Source organism: Trachinotus anak, unplaced genomic scaffold (genome assembly GCF_046630095.1).
Source record: "Trachinotus anak isolate AG129_WGS33_773 ecotype Australia unplaced genomic scaffold, CSIRO_AGI_Tana_v1 ptg000032l, whole genome shotgun sequence".
NCBI classification, from domain to species: domain Eukaryota; kingdom Metazoa; phylum Chordata; class Actinopteri; order Carangiformes; family Carangidae; genus Trachinotus; species Trachinotus anak.
In genome coordinates this window covers 10,039,926-10,063,817 of record NW_027273883.1, presented here as the reverse complement: position 1 = coordinate 10,063,817, position 23,892 = coordinate 10,039,926, and the positions used below count along the sequence as shown (strand labels likewise).

The 23,892-nt window shown below is 37.9% G+C and overlaps 2 protein-coding genes across 2 annotated transcripts; one reads left to right on the top strand and one right to left on the bottom strand.

Annotated features, from left to right (window-relative positions):
- Positions 1 to 281: 281 nt before the first annotated feature.
- Positions 282 to 10,742, bottom strand: LOC139612914 (cell adhesion molecule CEACAM5-like). Its single transcript, XM_071469065.1, has 11 exons — positions 10,601 to 10,742; positions 8,683 to 8,792; positions 7,649 to 7,898; positions 6,715 to 6,990; positions 6,099 to 6,365; positions 5,051 to 5,326; positions 3,210 to 3,464; positions 2,541 to 2,643; positions 2,118 to 2,149; positions 1,904 to 1,965; positions 282 to 1,099 (listed from the first exon to the last, which is right to left on the bottom strand). Exons 1-10 carry the CDS (start codon positions 10,644 to 10,646, stop codon positions 1,931 to 1,933), a joined length of 1,650 nt encoding a protein of 549 aa, XP_071325166.1. The 5' UTR covers positions 10,647 to 10,742; the 3' UTR covers positions 282 to 1,099; positions 1,904 to 1,930.
- Positions 10,743 to 12,203: 1,461 nt separating this feature from the next.
- On the top strand, positions 12,204 to 23,467 carry LOC139613858 (cell adhesion molecule CEACAM5-like). Its single transcript, XM_071470813.1, has 13 exons — positions 12,204 to 12,354; positions 13,027 to 13,136; positions 13,819 to 14,068; positions 14,673 to 14,945; positions 15,284 to 15,550; positions 16,108 to 16,386; positions 16,598 to 16,864; positions 17,802 to 18,074; positions 18,182 to 18,448; positions 18,880 to 18,988; positions 19,501 to 19,547; positions 19,655 to 19,695; positions 21,008 to 23,467. The coding sequence occupies exons 1-13, from the start codon at positions 12,309 to 12,311 to the stop codon at positions 21,233 to 21,235; spliced, it is 2,457 nt and encodes an 818-aa protein (XP_071326914.1). The 5' UTR covers positions 12,204 to 12,308; the 3' UTR covers positions 21,236 to 23,467.
- The last annotated feature ends 425 nt before the right edge of the window (positions 23,468 to 23,892 follow it).

Genomic DNA, 23,892 nt, shown 5'->3' with positions numbered 1-23,892 from the left:
GATAACTATACACATATGCACAAACACATACATATTGTGGCGACCCCTATTGTTGTGTGATGGTATTGTACACCTCTGGTCATCAGTGCTTCCTGGTGACACCTGGGCCCAGTGTCCACCAGCCTATAAAAGGCACTCGCTGTCACTCACGCCTCTCTCTCTCCCCCTCTCTTTGAAGGCATCTCTGGTGGTGTTGGGAGCTGCTTTAGGTCTTCTGGTATCCGTTTGTTTATTTTATGCACCTTACAACCCCTACACCCATGTCCACTCACACAACACACACTTCACACTGTATTACTGATTGTCACACTCCATGAGTTAGGTTTTTATCATTTTACTGCTTTGTTTCTTTAATAAATATTCTTGTTTAACGTTAACATGGTGTGTCTCCCTCCTTATCATGGCTGTGAAAGCCAGTCTGTGACAATATGTAGTCACATACATACCTGTACACATTCACACATATGCTGATAGCATACAGGATAAGGTAAAAAAATTGAAATGTATATTTCACATAGCATCAGGAAAGGCCAACCTAAAAAAGGACGTTTTTAGTTTTGACTTGAACAATGCAACAGAGGTCAGGGCCTGCTACACTAAAGGCCCTGTCGCCTATGGTGCACAGTCTGGAGGGGGGGTTTGAAGTAGTTGGGCATCAGAGGAACGTAGTGAAGGTAGGTGTAGGTCAATAGTTTCAAAAGACAAAAACATTATATTGAATTTAGGCTATTGTGGTCAGACACATTAGGTAAGGGTTAGGTTAAGTGCACAAAACATTTAAAAATAGTAGTTGTTTAATTTTTCTAACATACACCAGAATTACCATAAGCAGCTTTACAACTGGACAGCTTCAACTGTAAACACATTCACAACTGTCCAGTCATAGCAGAAAAGGAGAGAGTTCTCTGTTATATTGTTGTGATGGTCTGTTTCTCAGATACAGTTGGTAACGCTGTTACTGTTGCACTGCTTCACAACTATCCGACAGAAATCAGCTTGCAGGAGAGACGTGTTAGAAATTTAGACAAACAATAACAGTGCTGTCTTCTCTTTTGTTAGTGCCAGTGACTTTTCAAGGTTTTTTTCTTTTTCTGATCGTCTAGAGGACAAAAAGGAAAACAGCTGATTAGACACTTGCTGTTCTGATCAACTGTATATACTGATTGTTAAGAATTGGACTATTGTTAGTTTCAGAGAGCTCAATGCAGAGCAGCTGAAGAACAAACATGAAACACAGGCAAATAAAGACGTGTTCACTAATTCAACAACACAACATTTAGGGGAAAAAAATAGGAAATCAATTCAGTATTTGAGATCACACATGAAGCATGAAAACAAAATGTGTAGAAAATACAGACAACACAGCCAAATACATGAAACACACCCAAATACAGTAACAAGTTGACTACCTGTTAATTATGTTGGATAATGACAATTGTTGGAACTGACAAGTGACCATTTTAGTTAATTTACTTTATTTAATTTTTAGAAGTTATTGCAGAGTGTGCAACACATGCTAACAAATCCTTTGTCACTCTCAGTCATGAATGAAGTGACTCCATGTGCCACAACCACAGCAACAGTTTGCCTGCTCAGTAGTGTTCATCATGTTTTAGTGTCACATTTTCTCAAGTTGTTCTTTCTGTGTTCACAGGGTTCTGGTTGTGTTGTCTATACTGTATTTGGTTGTGTTTCATAAATGTGTTGCGCATTTTGTCACTGCTTATGTGCTGTAAATTTGGTAAAGATGTTTTCATTTAGTTGAGGTAATTGTCTATGTATCAGGTGTATTGAGTCCTCAGGGCCACTGTACTTTTGAGATGTAAACCAAGAAAACAAAAAGGCAAAAAAAAGAAGTATCCCTTTATACAGTAATTCAAACTAAAACCTTCATAGACCTCACCTTCAAAGGGAAATAATATTGTTGAGCTCATATTGTGTTCTCATACACATTCTCCTCTTGATCTAGGCAAAAAAAAGAGTTTTGTTAGAGAATAGAGTTTCTCTATTTGTATTTGTATTGGAATGAAGAATATTCCATATTTTGTTAAAGTCACGATTAAGTCAGGTGATGGTTCAAGTGAAAAATGATGGAATCATAGCAGATAAATACCAACCTGTTTTGTGTAAGTGTGCACTGCTCTTGAATCTACATATTGAAAGAAAGAATTGTTAAAAAAATGGAAACCATGGTTTGAGTGACCTTTCTTGACATTAAGCACAACAACCCAGTTTGTTATGTATAGGTGGTATTTTATGGAAAAAAAAAAAAAATCTTAACTTCATACCATAGGCTGTATATAAAAATATACAGTACTTCAGTACTACAGTACATATACTTCATACATAATTTTTTTCTCTTATGTAATTAAGTTATACAATTTATGTATGCAGCTATAAAAAAGAAGTTAGTGTCAAGTTAAAGTTCCTGTTACCACTGCACTCAAACTCATAACGCTATTTTATTCTTTAGTAATTTGTGCATGAAACTAGGAGAAATACTATTGTAATGAATGTATTGAAGACTGTTTTTTACTTACTTGGTTTTATAAATATAGAACCCTCCACCTAAAGCTCCTCCGGTGCCCAGGAGACATGAGACTACTATTCCAGCAATTGCACCAGCTGAAAGGCCTCCAAGTTCTTTACAACAATATGAAATGAAACAGATCATGAAAATAAAAACACCCTCCTTTAAAATTTCAGCCACACAAACAAAGCCAATGTGGGCTTACTTCATAAAAAATGCAAAATATTAAATAAATTTGCAGCATCACATAACATCTTATGATTACATAGACAATACCCTTGGTAGAAAAGCATTTCATTAGCTGCTCCCATACTAGTCTTCACATGATTATTGTAAGGAGTATTATATTTGTTAGAATACCCAATATTATCAGCAGAATCTGCAGTAAAGTGTGATCAGAAAACATTAACTTAATTTTTGAATATAAATGTAATCAAAGGTTGAGAGGGGGTGACCTGACCGCCAAGTGGTTACGGCACGTACCACATGAGTGCAGATGATCTTAGAAGGCCAGTCGCAAGTTCGACTCCCAACTGGCCCGACTCTCTACTGCATGTCATTCCCCCTCTCTCTGCCCCTTTCCTGTCACTCTCTACTGTCCGATCTAATAAAGGCAAAAATGCCCAAAAATATCTTTAAAAAAATTAAAGATTGAGAATAAGCTTTTGTGCTACTTTACCTTTCACAAACAATCTATGTTCTCCAGATGATGTTCTCCCAGTGACATAGTTCCTTGCCTGACAGATGTATAGCTCACCGTCAGAAGATGTTCTCATGGTTTTAATTAAGATTGCCGAGTCCCTTAGTATTTCTTTACCATTCAGTATCCAGGTGTAATTAGCAGGTGGTGTGGACTCAGCAGAGCAGATCAATATTATAGTCTGCTCCAATTCTGATTTTGTTGGACCCGTGATTTCAACATTCTCTGGTCCATCTGAAAATAGATTCAATTAATGTGAAATTAATAAATGTGTTAAATAATAAAGCCAGTACAACGTGGTCATTGAAATTGGAAATCAGTGCTACAAGAATGTGCATAACGTGACCAAACTCCAACTGTCAGTTCCTAATAGGACATGCTTTGAATTGCACTTTACAGGTTAATTATTTAACAAGTTGAATTCTGAAGGAGGCAGACCCTTAAATTAGCAAAAGAAAAAATCACTCAAAAAAATTGCCAACCAAAAAACGGCCTATTGATTCAGTAAATGGACATAAAGGAACTTGAGAACAGTTCATCCTTCCATCCCTCCTTCATCCTGCTGTAAATTATATAATGTGTCAAGAATGTTTGATTGTCAACATTCATCAATTATTCTAACATTTACAGTTTTAAACAACCTATACTCCAGCCATATTCTTGATATGAGTGAAATACATGGCACTGACTTTACTAAAAGACGAGAATATAGAGGATGGTCAATTCACATACAGAATAATGGAGAAGAAAAGAGTTTTATCAAAACCACAAGATTCTCAAGCAGTTGCCACCTTTGCCAACATAACATTTTCCATTAAGTAGATTATTTTTGGCCAATTGGTGGCAGTGATAATAAACCCTAAACGCAACGCTGACACATAATCACTGTTTAAGGTGATATGGAAAATGTGTTATCTATTCAGGTTGCTTATCCAGAGTCATGGTATTGGCCACCTTTTAATAATAAGTCCAAAATTCACTCTTTTTAGTTCTATTTTTGGTCTAAATGCTGACCAGCTACTTCCTGACTAGTTCCTGACTCTGTCTGTCTTCAGTGGCCTATTTCTGTCTCTAACACATCATGCAGCCTCCGTCTGGGTAACAAACTGCTGCTCCACCTCTCTGTCACTTACTGCACAGAGTATTTGCAAGACAAGGGAAAGTCACGTAGCATTCAGCTGACCAATGATGGAGTTATGATCACTCACTCACTTTGTGATTATAGGGCTGGCTCCACTTTTGTGGTCCAGCCATAAATATTGATTATAGCCACTTCACATTATTGATGGAAATATCTAAATGAGTAAAATGTGAAATCTAATCAAAACTGTTTCTGCAAGGTCGAAAACTCAAATGATTTTTTTCAGTTTACCATTAAGGATCACAGAGCACACATTTGGTTGATGTCTGACCCTTCCACATAGTATTCTTGTGGTGGAGATATTGTTAAATTGATATTTTCTGGACCAACTGAATGTAGGTAAAAAGAAAAAACAACAGGAGAACCACCAAGACGTAATGTTAGTTGCATGTAAAAATGAAAAGCATATGGCATGCACACTGACTCATGGTGAGGTCTTATAACTGATTAGTATGCAGCTGCATTATTACACACCAAGTCACCAGAGAGAAACAAACCTCTGTGCAAAACAGAGCAATTAAACAGGACTTCCTAAATGAATCTGACTGTACAATGATTAAACAGTGACTGTGCTGTTTGTGGTGGTTTTGTACTTAATTCAATGAAGCTGAAAATGTGTCTCTATGTTGTATACAGATGTTGTCAGATAAAAGACTGAACATGCAGGTTAGTAACTCACAGCTGATGGAGAGGTTTAATGGATCACTGGTGCCTTCACTGACAGCATTGAACACGTGACACCTGAATGGTCCCTGGTCATAGCGGGTCACATTGACTATAGTGAAGGTGGTGTTTCCATCAGTGAGCTGAACTCTGTCACTGGCTGTAACCTCAGAGCTGCCGTTCAGCCAGAGGAAAGAGAGGGAGGATCCAGAGGAGGAGCAGGACAGACGGACAGAGCTGGACTCCACCAAGTCTGTGCTGCTGGCTGTTACTGTTACACTGGAGACTGGTGCTGTGGGTTGAAAGAACAAAACAGGCAAAAAAGATATTTGACTTGTCAGTAGCAGGACAAACACTACACATAATGTATTATGTTTATATTAATGTCTACATTCATTCTGTGTTAAACACAACTAAATAAATTTTATTATTTTGCACAGTTTCAGAAGGAGAAAGTACAATAACTAACAATAACAAGTACACTGCCATGGTAGGTAAGTGTAACTTGGCGACTGCTGAACTTGATCCTGCTGTGTCTAACTAAGGGAGAGCAGCAATAACCCACTTACTGTTTGATCGCACTGATGCACAGACTAAATGAAGTAACAGTAATGAAAATCCTGAAAGCAACAACACCGGTCAAAACAATGTTAACTTTTAATTATTTCACTTTTCCCTGCAGATTATGTAAAACCACTGAAATCCAACTTACCAAGCACAGAGACAACTGAGGGCTGAGATGTTTGATTTCTCAGATTTTGGTTTTAAAGGCCTGACAGCTGCAAGATTTTTCAGTTTTAAGAAAAATGCCTATGCCAATTTCTTTGGCCACATCAGAGAGTGATTTGATATGATCTTAAATATTTTTTATTCTGAGACCTGTCAGTTATCTCTGTACAAGCAAAATGGCAGATATCTTCAGTGCAAGTGAATGTATTCAGTTTTTTAATGTTCCACATGTGTTGCGTACAACCTTTTTATATTAAAGAAAGTTTTCTGTGGTGCTATCACAGGTACACGTCTAAATCCCATTTTTATCTATATTTCCTTTTACTCAAACTTACTTAGGATAGAGATGAAGGAAGGTTGAGATGTTTGATTTCTCATAGTCTTGTCGTTAAAGGCCTCACAGCTGTAGTTCCCACTCTGACTCTCATGAATGTTTATAAGTCTGAGCTCTGGTTCAGTATCAGACAGCAGGTCTCCATTCAGAAACCAGTAAAACAGGGCAGCAGGTCTGGAGACAGCTGAGCAGGACAGGCTGATGTCTGACCCTTCCACATAGTATTCTTGTGATGGAGATATTGTTAAATGGATATTTTCTGGACCAACTGAATGTAGGTAAAAGGAAAAAACAACAGGAGAATCACCAAGATGTAATTTTAGTTGCATGTAAAACAGAAAGGCATATGGCATGTGCTCTGACTCATGGTGAGGTCTTATAACTGATTAGTATGCACCTGCATTATTATACATCAAGTCACCAGAGAGAAACAAACCTCTGTGTAAAACAAAGCAATAGAGCAGCACTTTCTAAATGAAACTGCCTAGACAATGATTAAACAGACACTGTGCTGTTTGTGGTGGTTTTGTACTTGATTCAATTAAGCTGAGAATGTGTCTCTATGTTGCATACAGATGTTGTCAGATAAAGACTGAACATGCAGGTTAGTAACTCACAACTGATGGAGAGGTTTAATGGATCACTGGTGCCTTCACTGACAGCATTGAACACGTGACACCTGAATGGTCCCTGGTCATAGCGGGTCACACTGACTATAGTGAGAGTGGAGCCTCCATCAGTGAGCTGAACTCTGTCACTGGCGGTAACCTCAGAGCTGCCGTTCAGCCAGAGGAAAGAGAGGGAGGATCCAGAGGAGGAGCAGGACAGATGGACAGAGCTGGACTCCACCAAGTCTGTGCTGCTGGCTGTTACTGTTACACTGGAGACTGGTGCTGTGGGTTGAAAGAACAAAACAGGCAAAAAAGATATTTGACTTGTCAGTAGCAGGACAAACACTACACATAATGTATTATGTTTATATTAATTTCTACATTCATTCTGTGTTAAACACAACTAAATATTATTTATCATTTTGCACAGTTTCAGAAGGAGAAAATACAATAACTCTACACATCCACGGTGGGTAAGTGTAACTTGGCGACTGCTGAACTTGATCCCGCTGTGTCTAACTAAGGGAGAGCAGCAATAACCCACTTATTGTTTTGATCACAGTGATGCACAGACCAAATGAAGTAACAGTAATGAAAATCCTTAAAGCAACAACACCAGTCAAAACAATGTTAACTTTAAATGATTTCACTGTCATCATGAAAAATATCTACTCACAGTTTTTGTTTGAGGAACAATAATCTGAACAGAACATACTTCTGATTTATCATTTGTACACAACAATCATAAGATCAAGCACCTTCTGCACGTGCATTATGCTATACACGGTTAAGGTGTGTAAATTAAATTTTCTTTCCATTGTTTTGTCCCTAAGACATTCATTTAACTATTTGGTGTCCTCAGTCAGTTCTTGATGGTGGTGACCAATGTCACATTTAAACACTGTATAAGCAAAGTATGTCGATTGTGTTAGTGACCTACCCAGAATGTCCAGAAAGGTGCTGCCCTCCTTGCTGCCATCTGGGAAGATTGAGAACTGACAGACGTAGTTCCCCTCATCACTCATCCTAACATCTCTGATCTGGATGGAAGGGCTGGTCAGGTTTGGAGGACTGGGTGAGAAGCTGACTCTGCCCTTTACAGGTGAGTCAGGGTAGTTGGGGACAATGTTAGGGACAACTGTGGCGATGCTGAACCTTTCCCCTTCCTTTGGCTCGTAGAGCCATGTGACCTGTGGTGGAGCAGACACTGGGTCAGTGGTTAGGATGCAAACAGTGACTGAGAAAAACAACAGGCCTCATTTATTATGGCATTGACAAGTGACACTGAAAAGTGTTTTCAGACAACCACGTTTTGCTGTAAACCTCATAGGGCAGTGTACAAAGCATTATAATTAAATAAGTGGAACAGGTATGAATATCGATGTGAGTGTATCAGGAGGAGTTCTTTCTCTCTCTCTCTCTCTCTCTCTCTCTCTCTCTCTCTCTCTCTCTCTCTCTCTCTCTCTCTCTCTCTCTCTCCTCTCTCACTCTCTCTCTATTACTGGCCTCAGGATTATTTCTGTGGGCTCCGATTTGTTAGATTGGGGTTTAGTCCAAACAAGCAAGGCATATGAACCATATGTTTATTTCGACTGCAATGAATTACTCTCATCCACCTGTTTCACAGGTTTCACACACCTGCTGAGTCACGTTGATGCACAATTTACAAATACTTCATTTTACAGGAAAATATCCATTTGTTAAGTCAAATATTAAATTGTATATTCACTTCATGGCCAATGTCTGTTCACTTTAGTTGTAAAAGCAAATTGTAGTCCCAAACAATTTCAACAGTTTATATTGTGTCAAGTCAGCACAATGAGCTGCAATATCAGGATGTAACAGACCTTTTATGTGCATTTAATTTCACAAAACCATGTTTAGAGTTATGTGGCGTGTGGTGGTATAAAGAAGTAATCAAAGCCTAACTAAAAAAAGAAAAACACAACAGCATCATGTCTTTGTGTATCTGACCTGTGTGATATGAATTGCAGTGGCATCAGTGAAGGCACAGCTTAGGCTGACTGTCTGACCAGGATACGAAAACACCACTGGCTCCACGTCCACTTGCTGACCAGTTGCTCCTACACAAAACAAAGAAAGAGAAAGAGAAACATTAATGTCTGTTGTTTCCTTCATTTCCAATCTAGGAGAGGAGACAAAGAGAGGAAGCAGAGAAATAGTATCGGTAGAAAACCTGCCGATGAGAAATGAGGACATTGTGGACGTGTCTGGTACAACAGAGGACAATATTAGTGAACCCAGGCAAGTAGGCCAAGTGCCTGGTATCTCTCCATGACTGTGCGTGTGTGGATGAAGAGGCCGAAAAAAGAGAGGGATGTGTGCTGGGAAGAAAAAGAGGAAGGCCAGTTCTCTTTTGCACATAGGTCATAAATCATCAGGATGGGTTATGCTTTTCTATAGCCTGCCATTTGCTGTGCCCACACATTCCTGTGCAACAACTAAGAGTCAAAATAAATATGCTTTTCTTGGTGTGTTGTGTCAGTGGGTGTGTGAGAAACAGCAAGAGTGAGGGAGCTTTAGAATCACAATCTGCCCGTGTGTGTGTGTGTGTGTGTGTGTGTGTTTAATCCAGGTCTCTGTGAAAATGTTATTACTTGTTGAGGCTGAGCCCCATGGCTCTACACTGGCTCCCAGCTGAGCCACAGGGTCAACCCCCTCATCACTTTTTTGTAACCGCTGGAAACACTTCTGTTGTGTTTGCAGTACATTTGTATATGTGGTTGTGCTGTGAATATTTGTAGCGCATGTGATGTCAAATTGATGACAATGTTTTCTGTATTTGTTCCCGTTTTTTCTATTTGCATCTGTTTTCTTAAGTTGCGGTGCGTTGAGCTCTTATGAGATTCTACAGCCCCAGGGAAATGAATGTTACACACAAGACCGTCTCCTCCAGGTAAGTTTCCTTCAGACAAACCTAGAGGAGACAATTACAGTTCAAGATGGAGCCTAATATGAGCCACTGGCTATTATATCATTGATTGCAATAAGGAAGTCTGCATGTAAAGTATAAACTACTTAAAACTCTAAGAATAACTGTGTATTTTCCCACCCACAGCTGTAATCATATTGCAACAGTAGTTACAGATTACAGGACAATGAGGACACACTGTGGTGACACTGCATGTTTTAGCACATACCACGAGAAAGTCTTAACTCAGACCTACTCAGTAAGTTATTTAAGGCATATTGTATGTATGTTGTGCATTTATATAGTGTGTATACTCATGCTTATTTTTTAGACTCCTGCTCTCAAAAGTGTTTGATCATAATATTAGTTAGTGGTAGAAAGTACAGGACGTAAAGGTTTGGAAATCCAAAAAATATGATACATTCTCTTGTGAATAGTTGAATGTTTGTTTTTTCTCTTTTTTTCTGATGCTGTGATATGGTTCAAATGTTTTTGTTAATTTGCTGATGGGCACTCTCTAACAAGTTGCATGACTAGCAGTGAGAAATGTGTGCCATCTTATGTGAAAAGTCATTCACTGTCCATTGAACCCATTGAACATCTCAACTTCTTAAACAAATCAAGTTTGTTTATAAAGTACACTTACTGTGGACCAAATAGAATGCAACAGAATATGATTACTATATGATAATGATAATATGATGACTTAACAAACTATCCCACAGACGACAGGGAACGATCTGAAATATGAAACACAAAAGCCTAAAAAGTAAAAATTAAAAACATTTAGGACACGCAAAAGCCTAAGAAAACATGTGGGTTTTCAGTTAAGCTTCAACAGTGTCCATAGAGGGGGAGCACTTAATGAAAAGAGGTAAACGTTTTGGGGCAGTTACAGTGAACTCACAATGACATTTTCATCGTATCTTGTATCTGCTGTATCAAATGGTGACAGCTCACCTGAGATGACTCCCAGGATGGTGACATATATCACAGCTGTTTCCATGTCATCTGCAGTTTCATCAAGTACAACAAAGAAAAGAAAGATTTCTCTTGCTCTCCTTAACTTTGCCTTCACCGATGTTGGTATGTTAGTTATGATTTCAGTTTGGGAAGAAAAAGGAAGTTGTGGGTGATTTTCACTGACAGGTTCCTTATTGCACTGTTGTGCACCTTTGTTGATCATTAACAACAAATTCTATGAGCAGAACAACTTTTTAAATCGCAAAGAAAAGACTTCAAATGTACCTGTTAGGAGTTTTGTTTTTATGTTGTCAAAAACATGGCATGATGAAAAAGTCAGGGGTTTGTTCAGAGGGGTCTCACTATAGTTGCAGGTTTGGTCTGTATTTTGTAGTGAGGTGACAATATAACAACTGAAGTATGTACTGAACGTCCTGCTTTGTAATATTTGTTCAACTTACCTTTCCTCAGCTTCCTCCTTATGGATTAAAAATACCATAACAATTTAACTGCAGGATGTGCGTTAACTTTCTTACTGTATATTGTGATTGCATATATTCTGATTACATTGTTGTTCTTATACTGATGTTCACAAAAAACTATACTGTGTATTGTGCTTTACTGCAGTGGTGGTCAAACTTTCGCATCAAGACCACTGAAATGACACAAATTAAATCATGGACCCCCATTTGATAGGATTATGTCCTAGTGTCCCCCTTCTGATAAGATTTTTGCCTTTAGATGTTTTATTACAGACAATGTTTGTAACCAATAATCAAAATAGTCATACATTCTGTCATTGTGTCACTTACACATGGACTGGAATAGTGAAAATAAATTATTCCCCTTTTTGCCGGGGAATATTTGAGGGGGTTCCTGGGGGTCCTCAGACCATACTTTGAGAACCACTGCTCTACTGTACTACATTTTATTTTATTCTATTTTCTATGTTTTACGTTATACACTTTTCTAGGTGTAAAGATGTTCTTTTATTTGCCTTAACAAGCTGTGAGAGCTCACCTGAGATGGCTCCCAGGATGATGGCATATAACACAGTTGCTGCCATTTCATCTGAAGTATCATCAAGTAAAGAAAAGAATTATGTGTCTTTCATTCATCAGCTTTCCCTTTGATGATTTCAGCATAAGAATGAGGATTTCCGAATATGAAGGCAATATGAGGAAGTAACCTTTCATCTGGGTTTTCCCATCATTGTACTTTGCACTGCTGTGCACACTTGTTCATCACTATCATGTAAACTACAAGCAGAGTATTTTTTTATTTTTATTTTTTTTACAAAATATTTCTGCAGCAATAAAAAAGATTTTAAGTATATTATCGGTAATAATTGTGTCATTATCACGTCAAACCTCACTAAACATTCAGTGGTTTCATACTATGGCTAATCAGTAAAATGTGCTGCTTATTAAATCAACTTCACTACCAGATTTTTTTTTCCTGGTATTTTGTAAAATTCACATTCATGTTTCTTTTTGTCAGATTACTAGCATAAACTCCTTTTCACCACAAGAGGGAGACATCTTGCAGCTTTTGACCATAGACCTGAAGGGGTGTAGATTCAGTGGGTTGCTTCAGTTTGCAGTGCAACACGTAGGTAAAGGTTCTGTACATGAGTCATTTATCAGGACAGTCTCAGTCTGATGGGTTAGTTTTTCTCACCTGCACGTCTCAGGAAGAGTGACCAATGGATTTGGTATTTTTACTTTACATTGTGTCTGTGGCCTTTACAGGTAAGAATCTCACATTTCAGAGTTTTAACATGTAAGTAGCCTTTTTAGTAAAAATAATACAATAACCTTTAGTTGTTGTCCAAGGAGTTTAGCTAATGATCAAGACAAACTAAGCTCAAAAGACCATGAGTAGCCCACAGACAGTGTGCTCTACATGCCACCGATACAAATTAGAACCACTATAACTGCAACATGTCAACTGCTTCAGCCGTTTAGCAATTATTATGACAACCACACCTCAGCTTTATTCAGTGGATTTGTTGCTGTTTGCAGATAAACATAACATAACAATCTGGGAAAGGTGAGTACAACTAATGAAAAAAGTCTTCTTCAAACCTGCGAGAGCATTCAGCCTGTTGTGTTTGATGTTCCCATAGATATTATTTTTTGTTTAGTTTGTAAGTAGTGCATGTTTTACATCAATGATATAATAGCCAGTAGCCAATACTACAAAGTCTTCATTACAGTCTGTCTTAAACTAAAATTACTTCCTCCAGGTTTGCCTGAAGGGGACAAATCTGTCCTCTGACACCTCCACACTGTCCTCATTTATCATCAGGCTTTAAACTTATACTATTTCTCTGCTTCTTCTCTTTGTCTCCTCTCCTACTTGTGAAAAGAAGAAAACAACAGACGTAAATCTTTCTTGTTCTTATTCTTTGTTTCTTCGAGGAGCAACTGGTCAGCAAGTGGACGTGGAGCCAGTGGTGTTTTCGTATCCTGGTCAGACAGTTAATCTAAGCAGTGCCTTCACTGATGCCACTGGAAATCATATCACACAGGTCAGATACACAAAGACATGATGCTGTTGTTTGTTTGTTCTTCTTTTTTTGCAGTTAGGATTTGATTTCTTCTTACATCCTGAAATTGCAACTCATTGTGCTGACTTGACAATGTAAATTCTTCAGATGACATTGGCCATGAAGTAAATATACAATTTAACATTTGACTAACCAGATGGGTGTTTCCCCCTAATGTCAAGTATTTGTGAATTAAGCACCGACCTGATTCTGCAGGTGTGTGAAACTCGTGAAATGATAATAGATTACCCTTGTTTATTTGGGACATTAAACCTTTATCCAGCAAATCATAATAATCATACATAATACATTTTTTATCACATTTAGTTTTAATGTTTTATTTCTCCATACAAACAATACTCAGCTTCTTTTTGCTAAGGGGATTAAAAATGATAATGTTCGCAATTCTTAGTCACATCTCAATGAAGTAGAAAGTGCACAACTTGGTTCTGTAAAAAGCAGCTGAGAGAGATCCATATTCATACCTGTTCCACTTATTTAATTATAATGCTTTGTACACTGCCCTGTGAGGTTTACAGCAAAACGTGGTTGTCTGAAAACACTTTTCAGTGTCACTTGTCAATGCCATAATAAATGAGGCCTGTTGTTTTTCTCAGTCACTGTTTGCATCCTAACCACTGACCCAGTGTCTGCTCCACCACAGGTCACATGGCTCTACGAGCCAAAGGAAGGGGAAAGGTTCAGCATCGCCACAGTTGTCCCTAACATTGTCCCCAACTACCCTGACTCACCTGTGAAGGGCAGAGTCAGCTTCTCACCCAGTCCTCCAAACCTGACCATCCCTTCCATCCAGATCAGAGATGTTAGGATGAGTGATGAGGGGAACTACGTCTGCCAGTTCTCAATCTTCCCAGATGGCAGCAAGGAGGGCAGCACCTTTCTGGACATTCTGGGTAGGTCACTAACATAATCTACATACTTTGTTAATACAGTGTTTAAATGTGACATTGGTCACCACCATCAAGAACTGACTGAGGACACCAAATAGTTCAATGAATGTCTCAGGGACAAAACAATGGAAAGTAAATTTATTTTACATACCTTAACCGTGTATAGCATAATGCACGTGTAGAAGGTGCTTGATCTAATGATTGTTGTGTACAAATGATAAATCAGAAGTATGTTCTGTTCAGATTATTGTTCTTCAAACAAAAACTTTGAGTAGATATTTTACATGATGACAGTGAAATAATTTAAAGTTAACATTGTTCTGACTTGTGTTGTTGCTTTAAGGATTTTCATTACTGTTATTTCATTTGGTCTGTGCATCACTGTGATCAAAACAATAAGTGGGTTATTGCTGCTCTCCCTTAGTTAGACACAGCAGGAGCAAATAGAAATCTTAACCATCAGCTATGACCACTCATCATGTCACAATTTAGATATAATTGGAATTAATTCTTCATCATTATAGTGATATTTTTATTATCTGCCTCTTTATTTCATGATGGCAACTACAGAAAAAAAAAAAAAAAAACTTGTGTTTTTCAACCACAGAGCAAGTTGCCAATGTAACAGTAACAGCCAGCAGCACAGACCCGGTGGAGTTCAGCTCTGTCCGTCTGTCCTGCTCCTCCTCTGGATCCTCCCTCTCTTTCCTCTGGCTGAACGGCAGCTCTGAGGTTACAGCCAGTGACAGAGTTCAGCTCACTGATGGAAACACCACTCTCACTATAGTCAATGTGACCCGCTATGACCAGGGACCATTCAGGTGTCATGTGTTCAATGCTGTCAGTGAAGGCACCAGTGCATTAAACCTCTCCATCAGCTGTGAGTTACAAACCTGCATGCTCAGTCTTTTATCTGACAACATCTGTATGCAACATAGAGACACATTTTCAGCTTAATTGAATCAAGTACAAAACCACACACAGTCTCAGTTGAATTATTGTACAGTCAGTTTAATGTAGAAAGTTCTGTTCTAATGCCTTGCACAGAGGTTTGTTGTTCTCTGGTGACTTGATGTATAATAATACAGCTGTGCATACTGATCAGTTATAAGGCCTCACCATGAGTCAGGGTGCATGCCATATGCCTTTCTATTTTTCATCTAACATTACATTATGGTGATTCTCCTGTTGTTGTTTTTTCTTTTTACCTACATTCAGTTGGCCCAGAAAATATCAGTTTAACAATATCTCCATCACAAGAATATTATGTGGAAGGGTCAGACATCACCCTGTCCTGCTCAGCTGTCTCCAGACCTGCTGCCCTGTTTTACTGGTTTCTGAATGAAGACTTGCTGTCTGATACTGGACCAGAGCTCAGACTTATAAACATTCAGGAGAGTCAGAGTGGGAACTACAGCTGTCAGGCCTTTAACAACAAAACTATGAGAAATCAAACATCTCAACCTTCCTTCATCTCTATCCTAAGTAAGTTTGAGTAAAACATTTTGTACAAAAAAAGATGGATAAAAATGGTATTTAGATATGTACCTGTGATAGCACCAGAGAAAACATTCTTATGTATAAAAAGGTTGTGCTAAACATTTTTGGAACAAGAAGAAACAGTGAAAGCATTCACTTGCACTCAAGATATCTCTGCCATTTTGCTTGTACAGAGATAACTGAAAGGTCTCAGGATAAAAAAATATTTGAGGTCGTATCAACTCACTGTCTGATGTAGCCAAGGGCATAGAATTTTTTTTTAAAACTGCAAAATCTTAACAGTTATCTAGTCTGGACACAGATGTTTATATTGCCACCCACATCTCATATAATTTGCAATGATTGGTAATGCAAATGTCATTCAGTGAGTAACAAATTTTAACATTTTAATTTATTTCAGTAATTGCAATAAATTAACTGAAGTAAAAATAGAAGACACTGAGCCAAACAATCAAAAAACCTACATTGCTTCCCTTCACTGAAAAATTTTCCCTTGTTGGAAGCAGTGGCACGTGTAAAACCAATGTGTTTGTCACCCACAGCGCGAGTTACCAATGTAACAGTAACAGCCAGCAGCACAGACCTGGTGGAGTTCAGCAGCTCCATCAGTCTGTCCTGCTCCTCCTCTGGATCCTCCCCCTCTTTCCTCTGGCTGAACGGCAGCTCTGAGGTTACAGCCAGTGACAGAGTTCAGCTCACTGATGGAGGCTCCACTCTCACTATAGTCAGTGTGACCCGCTATGACCAGGGACCATTCAGGTGTCATGTGTTCAATCCTTTCAGTAACGGCACCAGTGCTCCATTAAACCTCTCAATCAGCTGTGAGTTACTAATCTACATGTGCATACGCTTCTTCCTGCACTATGTACAAGCAACTGTACAGCTGTAACTTTGAGCTTCAGAGTCAATGGTACAATGATGCTTCACACTGAGATAAGCTGCATGCTAACATTTTCTTCTAGCTGCTAACATCACTTTTTTGTGTTTTTTTTCCTTTATTGGTTTGTACTCCTCATATACCACACCCTGCAGATGGCCCAGAAAATATTAAATTGACAATGTCTCCATCACAAAAATACTATGTGGAAGGGTCAAATATCAGCCTGATCTGCTCAGTTGTCTCCAGACCTGCTGCCCAGTTTAAGTGGTTTCTGAATGGAGACCTGCTGTCTGATACAGAATCACAGCTCAGACTTATAAACATTCAGCAGAATCAGAGTGGGAACTACAGCTGTCAGGCCTTTAATGACAAAACTCTGAGTAATAAAACATCTGAGCCCTCAGTTGTCTCTGTGCTGGGTAAGTTGGATTAAGAGGTTTTGTGGATATAGTATTGATATGGGTCAGAGAGGTGGCACTTATGTGTCCACCTGTATAATCTGCATCTTGCAGGCACAGTTGTGATTAGAAAATGTCATGCAAAAACATAACTCCAATTCAGTAGTTTACATATTTAGACCAAGATCATAAAGTGTCTATAATCAATATTTTTCTATTCACATTAACAGGACTGCTTGTATGTGGAAGGGTTCACTCATATTGATAAATCCACAGAGGGTTAACACCTGACTTTTTTTAGGGTCTTTTGGCTAATTATTTAGTTTTTCCAGCCCATAGCTTTATTTTCTTTATTCACTGTCACAGCTGTAACATTTTTGGCCACAGCAGGCAGCTGTTTTCAGCTACAACTCTAAAAACTACCTGTACACTACCAAAGACAGACACAGTCAGGAACTAGCCAGTGAACACTTAGCAGCTAAAGAGACAGATGTTTCCCTCAGGAGTTGATGGAGACCAAATACAGAGTTGAAAAGAGAGTGAATGTTGGACTTGTACTCACCATGTGGACAGAACCATGACTCAAAATGTCGCTTTGTATGTCCTGGATGAGGAACCTGAATAGAATGAATAGACTGTTGTGTTTACAGTTTGTTTTCACTCCCTCCAGTTGGCCAAAAAATCTGCTAAATGGAAAACATGTTGCATTACTCTCCATTAATACTTGTGGTCAAAGTGGTCTGTGAAGTGGAGAATAGTATAACAATGACATTTGGCCAAATGTTATGTAACGTGATGGCAACTGAATAATGGATGAGTGTGGACAATCAAACACACTTGACATTATTTGATGCAGCAGTTTTGCCTTCGCAAGGATGAACTGCTCTCAAGTTCCTTTATATCAGTTAGTTTTGTTCCTGTTTTGTTCTCACAAAATCCTTTATCTTTTGTCCAACAGAGAAAATAGAGAATGCTTCTGTCACATCATCAACAAACCAGCCAGTTGAGGGAAACTCTGTCAACTTAACCTGTGAGGCTGCTGGCTCTGTCTTTACCAGAAAGTGGATGAAGAATGGTGCAGATCTGAACCAGACTGGCAACTTGATACTTTACAATGAGAGCAGAGTGCTGTCTTTTCAACCTCTGAAGAAAACAAACAGTGGGAAATATTCCTGTATCATCAGCAACCCTCTCAGCAGTGATGAAGCTGAATACAACATGATTGTTAACTGTGAGTAACATGTTGTACAGTGAACATTTACTTTTCAGACATAGGGTGGTAAAATGGTGGGTGCTCTGAGAAAAGTAACACTACAAATCTCTCTGTCTCTTTTTCAGATGGACCAGAAAATGTTCAAATCAAAGGTCCAAGTACAATACATTTGAATGCGACCTTAACATTAACCTGCTCTGCTGAGTCAACACCATCCGCTAGTTACACCTGGAAACTGAACAAGACGGAGATCCTCAAGAATTCTGCTGTGTTCACTAAACACATCACTGATCTTTCTGACAGTGGAGAGTACACCTGTGAAGCGATGAATAGTATAACTGAGAGGACATCATCTGCAGTGCATAACTTGACTGTAACATTGTATGCAACAGGTACTTCAACAGTGTTAATTGCAGATATTGATGATACTCTTGCATATTGCAGTTAGCTTACATTATTATACCTCTGATAGTTTGATGAATTCCTGAAGATTTTCCTTACGTATCTTTTCTACCAGCTACTTGTGGTATATTTATTCTAAACATATGAGACAATAGTGTCTTCAAAAGCAAAACTCCACTTAACTGCATTTAACAAAACATTAGTAGAATCTTTGCTTAAACAACACAGTGCATCGACCAGTCTGCCAAACACAGATATTCTCCAGCTACAGGAGATGTGAAGTAAATATTGTAGGTGTTGATATCTCGTCAAATATGAAATCATGTAAAGGGAGGAATTATTAGACAGTTTTGAGATGGGACAAAGTGTGTGTTTACAAAATGGTGTAAAAATCATGTTCTTATCCCCTGTTTTATTTTAGTCCAACCACCACAACCAGTTTGTTCAGCCGGTTGCATCACTGGAATAGTAATCGCTTGTTGTGTCGTGATTGGAGTTTGTGTTCTTCTGCTTGTTCTTTATAAAAAAAAGTAAGTAGAAAATATATAACCAGACAGCCATTTTTTTCTTTACTCAACATTATATTGATTTAATTTATTAATTTTTATTACATATATAATTGATAATAAATTACATTAGGGGAAAACTTAATTTTTAGAGTAGTGATGAAACTCAACAAACATTAACAAAAGGTTGATATTTGAAAAAGGGACTCATGATTTGGATAAAATGACAGTTGCAGCTTTATTTGAGAAAGAACTATATTACCATTTTTTTCTTCATATTATTTATCCTTTTTTTTTATCAAGCAATAAAAGGAGTTGTGCTTATGTCAAGCTACATTTTCAAGCTACATTTTCTTACCTCATTTTATTTTTGACAGTCAACAAACATGATCAGCACAATTGCTTTTATCGAAACTGAAGCATCTTACACAAAGTGTTAGTTATTGAGTATCCATGCTGTTGTTACTTTGCTGCAAAAAGTCATATAATGCATGTCTAATGTAAACATAGTAATGACTCATTACCTTCTTAAACAGAAAACTGTGTAAAAAATCATCTAATAGAGACACTGGCACCAGAACAGGTAAGTTAACTGTGTGCTTTATGTATGCGTGTGTATATTTATATAGTATTAGTTACTTGTTTAATTGAATAGGACTGTTAATTCTGTTAATTCCTCATGTTTTAAAGGAGGTGGAGGCCAAAACAACACAGCATACTCAGGAAATCAGGTAAAAGCTATCAGTGGGTTTACATGCACTCAAGTAACCTGGTTACCTGGGTTAAACAGATAATCATGAATCATGTTTACATGTCAAACCCAGTACCTTTATGATTCCCAGTTAGTGCTTCCATGAGACTGTTCAGACAGATTGCAGTATAGCTATAATTACAAGTATGTCTGCATTTGAATACATGTGGAGTAAAGGAATAAATCAGTGGGTAATCAGTATATATTTAATGATCCAAGGTTAATTAGATCATCTTTAGATTATTCAGTAGCTACATATTATACTTTTGCTCTGTTTCAGTAGCATACAGTGGTGAGAGCTACAGTTCTGCAGTTCACACAAACCTTTACTCATTATTAACATTAACAGTAGTAATGGTGGATCAGCTATGAAATTCTATAATGACACTATTAGCAGAACATGCGTGCAATCAGGATCATTTAGGTTGATTCTAAAAGGTTCCCTCCCCCCATCTGCCACACTCAACTTGTGTTTACCACAGTGTTCAAGATCAGACTTTGAACCAGGAAGAATGTGTTGAATTGACACAATAAAGAGGAAGTGTGTCTTTACCCCAGAATAATAAAGTCTGATCCAGCTTTTCATGATCATACTTTTGCCTGTTTTTGGCAATACCAACCACTTACCTATTTGAGATTGTATCTACTATGATATAACTGCAAAGTTAGATTTTATAGAATTTCAAACAGAGATGATGGGATTCCCTGAACTTTACACAACAGCTGCCAACTTTTTTTCCCTCTTTATTCAGAGGCACAGCCTGTGAAAAGGCGAAGCAGGCAACTGCCTCAGGGCCCCAGACTGTTAAGGGGCCCCCCCAAGGGCTGACGAACTTTACTCTCAAAATGCATCTTATTCCCTCTTATACAACCAATGTATGATTTGCAACAACATCTTAGAAGCAATGTTGCCAACTATTTTCAGTAAAGCCTGCTCATACATACAAGATTTCTTTATTTTAATTTAAACTGACAATAATTATCTGGCCTTATAATGTGAGCTATTTACAGTGTGCCAACATTGAAGTTATTTAGATATTTATTTAGGTTTTTATTATTCTTTGTCTCTATATTTGAACATTATACGTTTTTTTATGTTCATTATATTTATATTTTGATAATTTTACTGATGTGAACGTAAAAAAATGTTTAGGTATCATATATTTTTTATTGGTGTCAGATTATTTATTACAGAATTGTGATAAACGGTGCTTGGAATGGGTCCCTGCCATTTTTTTTTCCTAAGGCCCCAACAGACTCTAGAATCACAACTGTCTTTCTTTCTTTCCCAGGATGTGAACTATGCCGACATCAGCTTTTTCAAGAACAAGGGTGGTGGGGTAGTCCAGCTGGGGTCACAGAATAATGCATCAGAATACGCTCAGGTCAAAGTGAACAACAGGCCTCCTGCAGCTTCCTCCCCTCCTACCTATGATGCACACATGCAGCGAATGACAAGTCCTGCTCCTCAGTTTGGTGCTAATGATGCACAAACTTATGCTCAGGTCCGCGTGAAATGATCACATTGGATACCATGGATCAGCTGGTGACATTAGACGAGCGGCTAACGTGTTGTCAGAGTAACCTGCACTTCCCTATCAGTTGTTTATGGGGGACTAATCTGGATTTGAGTTTACCGAGTCGGAGCACTTCAGCAGTAGTTAATAATCAGCCACTCCGACAGTTATTGCCATGACTGAGGTCAGAAAGAACGACATCATCCCATTAGTTTGCACTAGTTTGCACTATATAATAGCTTTAGTTTCCTTTTTCAACATTGTTTGTGTACAGTCAATGAAAATCAGTTATGTTGGTGAAAATATTCTTTTAGTTGATTCAGTTGTTTGGTTGAGCATAATGTTTGACACTGGTCTGGGTGTAATATTTGACTCCACATGTATACTGTGTGATTTCAGCTGGGATTCCAGTTTGCAGCTTGTCAGTTGTGAACAAGTTTTTATATTTATTTAATATCTTTAAAAAATCATATATGCAATATGATATACATAAAACATTGTATGTAATCGCATGCAGTACATATAAGTGATATCTAAACAAACAGTTGAGAGACTATTAGAGACTGTGACTTAATTCCATAATGATAAAGTTAAACTTTTTTTTATTATTATTATTACCTCACAGAGGGAGGGTCTGTAGCCATGATAATCCAAAAGACTAGCACACAAAAATAAGCAATAACAAATGATTTCTCTCCAGTTGCAATTGAACCACAGAAGAAACAATAGTTTATAGCCAAAGTAGAAAGACTCTCCATGAGAAGGCCAAATGTTTGTTTTTTTTCATATCTCCAGGAGCAATAAACACCTTGAGTCTTAAAGTCTGTCGGGCAGGCATGCGGAAACTGTGGCCTGATTAGGACAAGTTTACAGTAAATGTCAGTAAAAGTTCCCATGTGATGATAAGGTGCTTTCTCTGTCAGCATATCTAAAAGCCACAAAACAAGAAGGAACTATGTGCGAGTAAAAAAAGAGCAGCTAGTTTGCATAGCTCATACAATTGTTGTATTGTGACTATTATACAAATTGAACCATATTTCTAAGGGATTTGATACAGTATGTTTGCACTGACATTTAAAAAAAAAAGTTGCATTTGTTAAGAAAGCAGAACACACTGCATTTTGGGGAAGTTCAGTTTGTAACTGTTGATGATCCCATCACTGAGGACTAAATCAAGTGAATGGAAACGTTTCACAACCAATAACCAAGAAAATCTTTCTGAAGGGATCATCTGTATTTTTTTAATTTTCACCAACAATTTCATTGACTAATTGAAAATTCAGCAATGCAATCTGAAATACAATGGAAATGGGACTATAACAGCATTTTGAGTATTCAGTTCAGCATCACATGTGGCAAACATTTGTCATTATTGGGAATAAGTTTTAGGCTACAAATAAAAATCATTTCCACTGAGCAACTTATCATGGGTCAGCTACAGGGATGGCAAGAAAGCCAAGCTTACCTGCAACAAAGATGCATTTGAGTTGAGTTTGAATGCTATATTTATTTAATTATTGGAGACACATACTGCTTGTGGTGCTGTGCTTTGTAACATTTCCATAACAAATCATTTGCTGTCTGGCAGTCCTGTATCCTAACAGCTGTTGCTGTGTAGATGTCAAGAAAGATACATTTAAACAGACAGATATAGATGGAATGAATAAATTGTGTGGAAAGCACCTTTTTGGTTGTGCAGGTAACATCTGGAAACACGCAGACAGGTATATGTTAAGAACAAGGCTTCAGTTAAAGGCAGAAGGTCATCATCATTCTATCTGCTCCACTCCTTTGTTTGATTGTGTTGTTTGACTAGTGATGCAGTAATCTACCACTGATAAACTCTATCGACAAATCATGGTTTAGTCTGGCACTGTATTAAATCAGACTGTATGCACCATTTCTGTTTCCTTTTTGTTGGCTCTAAGTATAAAAAATGATTTGCTTTTAGTTCAGAACCAAGGTGACAATGAGAAAAGTTTTTTTCCCAGCTCCAGCTCTTGAATCTGAGCATCCAGGTTCCCATCCCCCATTGGTTACTCATTACTAAAGATCAAACTCCTTGTGAGCTATTCACAGGACTGAGAGGAAGAATGTGTGTTGAATGTTTGACCAGTTTGCCTTTTGGCCAAAGAAAAAAGTGCAGTGAATGTAATTCTCAGGTGGAGATATTAAAATTGTAATAATTTGATTGCTTATTCAGATGAATAAACTATTTTTTCAGTTACTGAACTGTGCAGCTTGTGTTCCACTTCACTGGCGTTTGTGCATTTGCATTTCCACACGCATCACAGTAGTCTCTTTCTCTTGTGCATGGAAGTCTGATACTCAGACACAGTAGCTTGCTTAGTGCAGGGTAGTCAGCATTTGAGTAACAATCATCATATAATCCTTTTTTTATGTGTCTTTAAAATATTTTAAAACATAGGAAGAAAAAAAGAGGTAGTTAAAAAGCGCCTGTTTCAAATTGTTCTTTATTGGTCCACGCAAACGAGTTGCTTTCATACTTGCGTACGTGAAGAGAATATGGCTTGAGAAACAGAGGGAAGGAGCTGTGCAGTATGCAAAACTGAACCCATTTCCAGCAATGACACTGCATTTAAATGACAGCAATAAATTCAAAGTTCATCGTGAGTAAATATAAACAGCACAATAAAAAA

What these genes read in the sequence shown, in the direction of transcription:
- LOC139612914 (XM_071469065.1), bottom strand. Translation starts at nt 10,646, where the DNA reads ATGGAAACAGCTGTGATATATGTCACCATCCTGGGAGTCATCTCAG. An exon ending in CACCTTTCTGGACATTCTGG is followed by an intron (nt 6,991 to 7,648) that starts GTAGGTCACTAA and finishes TTCAACCCACAG; the next exon opens with CACCAGTCTCCAGTGTAACA. An exon ending in ATTAAACCTCTCCATCAGCT is followed by an intron (nt 3,465 to 5,050) that starts GTGAGTTACTAA and finishes ATCTATTTTCAG; the next exon opens with ATGGACCAGAGAATGTTGAA.
- LOC139613858 (XM_071470813.1), top strand. Translation starts at nt 12,309, where the DNA reads ATGGATTTGGTATTTTTACTTTACATTGTGTCTGTGGCCTTTACAG. An exon ending in CACCTTTCTGGACATTCTGG is followed by an intron (nt 14,069 to 14,672) that starts GTAGGTCACTAA and finishes TTTCAACCACAG; the next exon opens with AGCAAGTTGCCAATGTAACA. An exon ending in CTCAGTTGTCTCTGTGCTGG is followed by an intron (nt 16,865 to 17,801) that starts GTAAGTTGGATT and finishes TTTGTCCAACAG; the next exon opens with AGAAAATAGAGAATGCTTCT.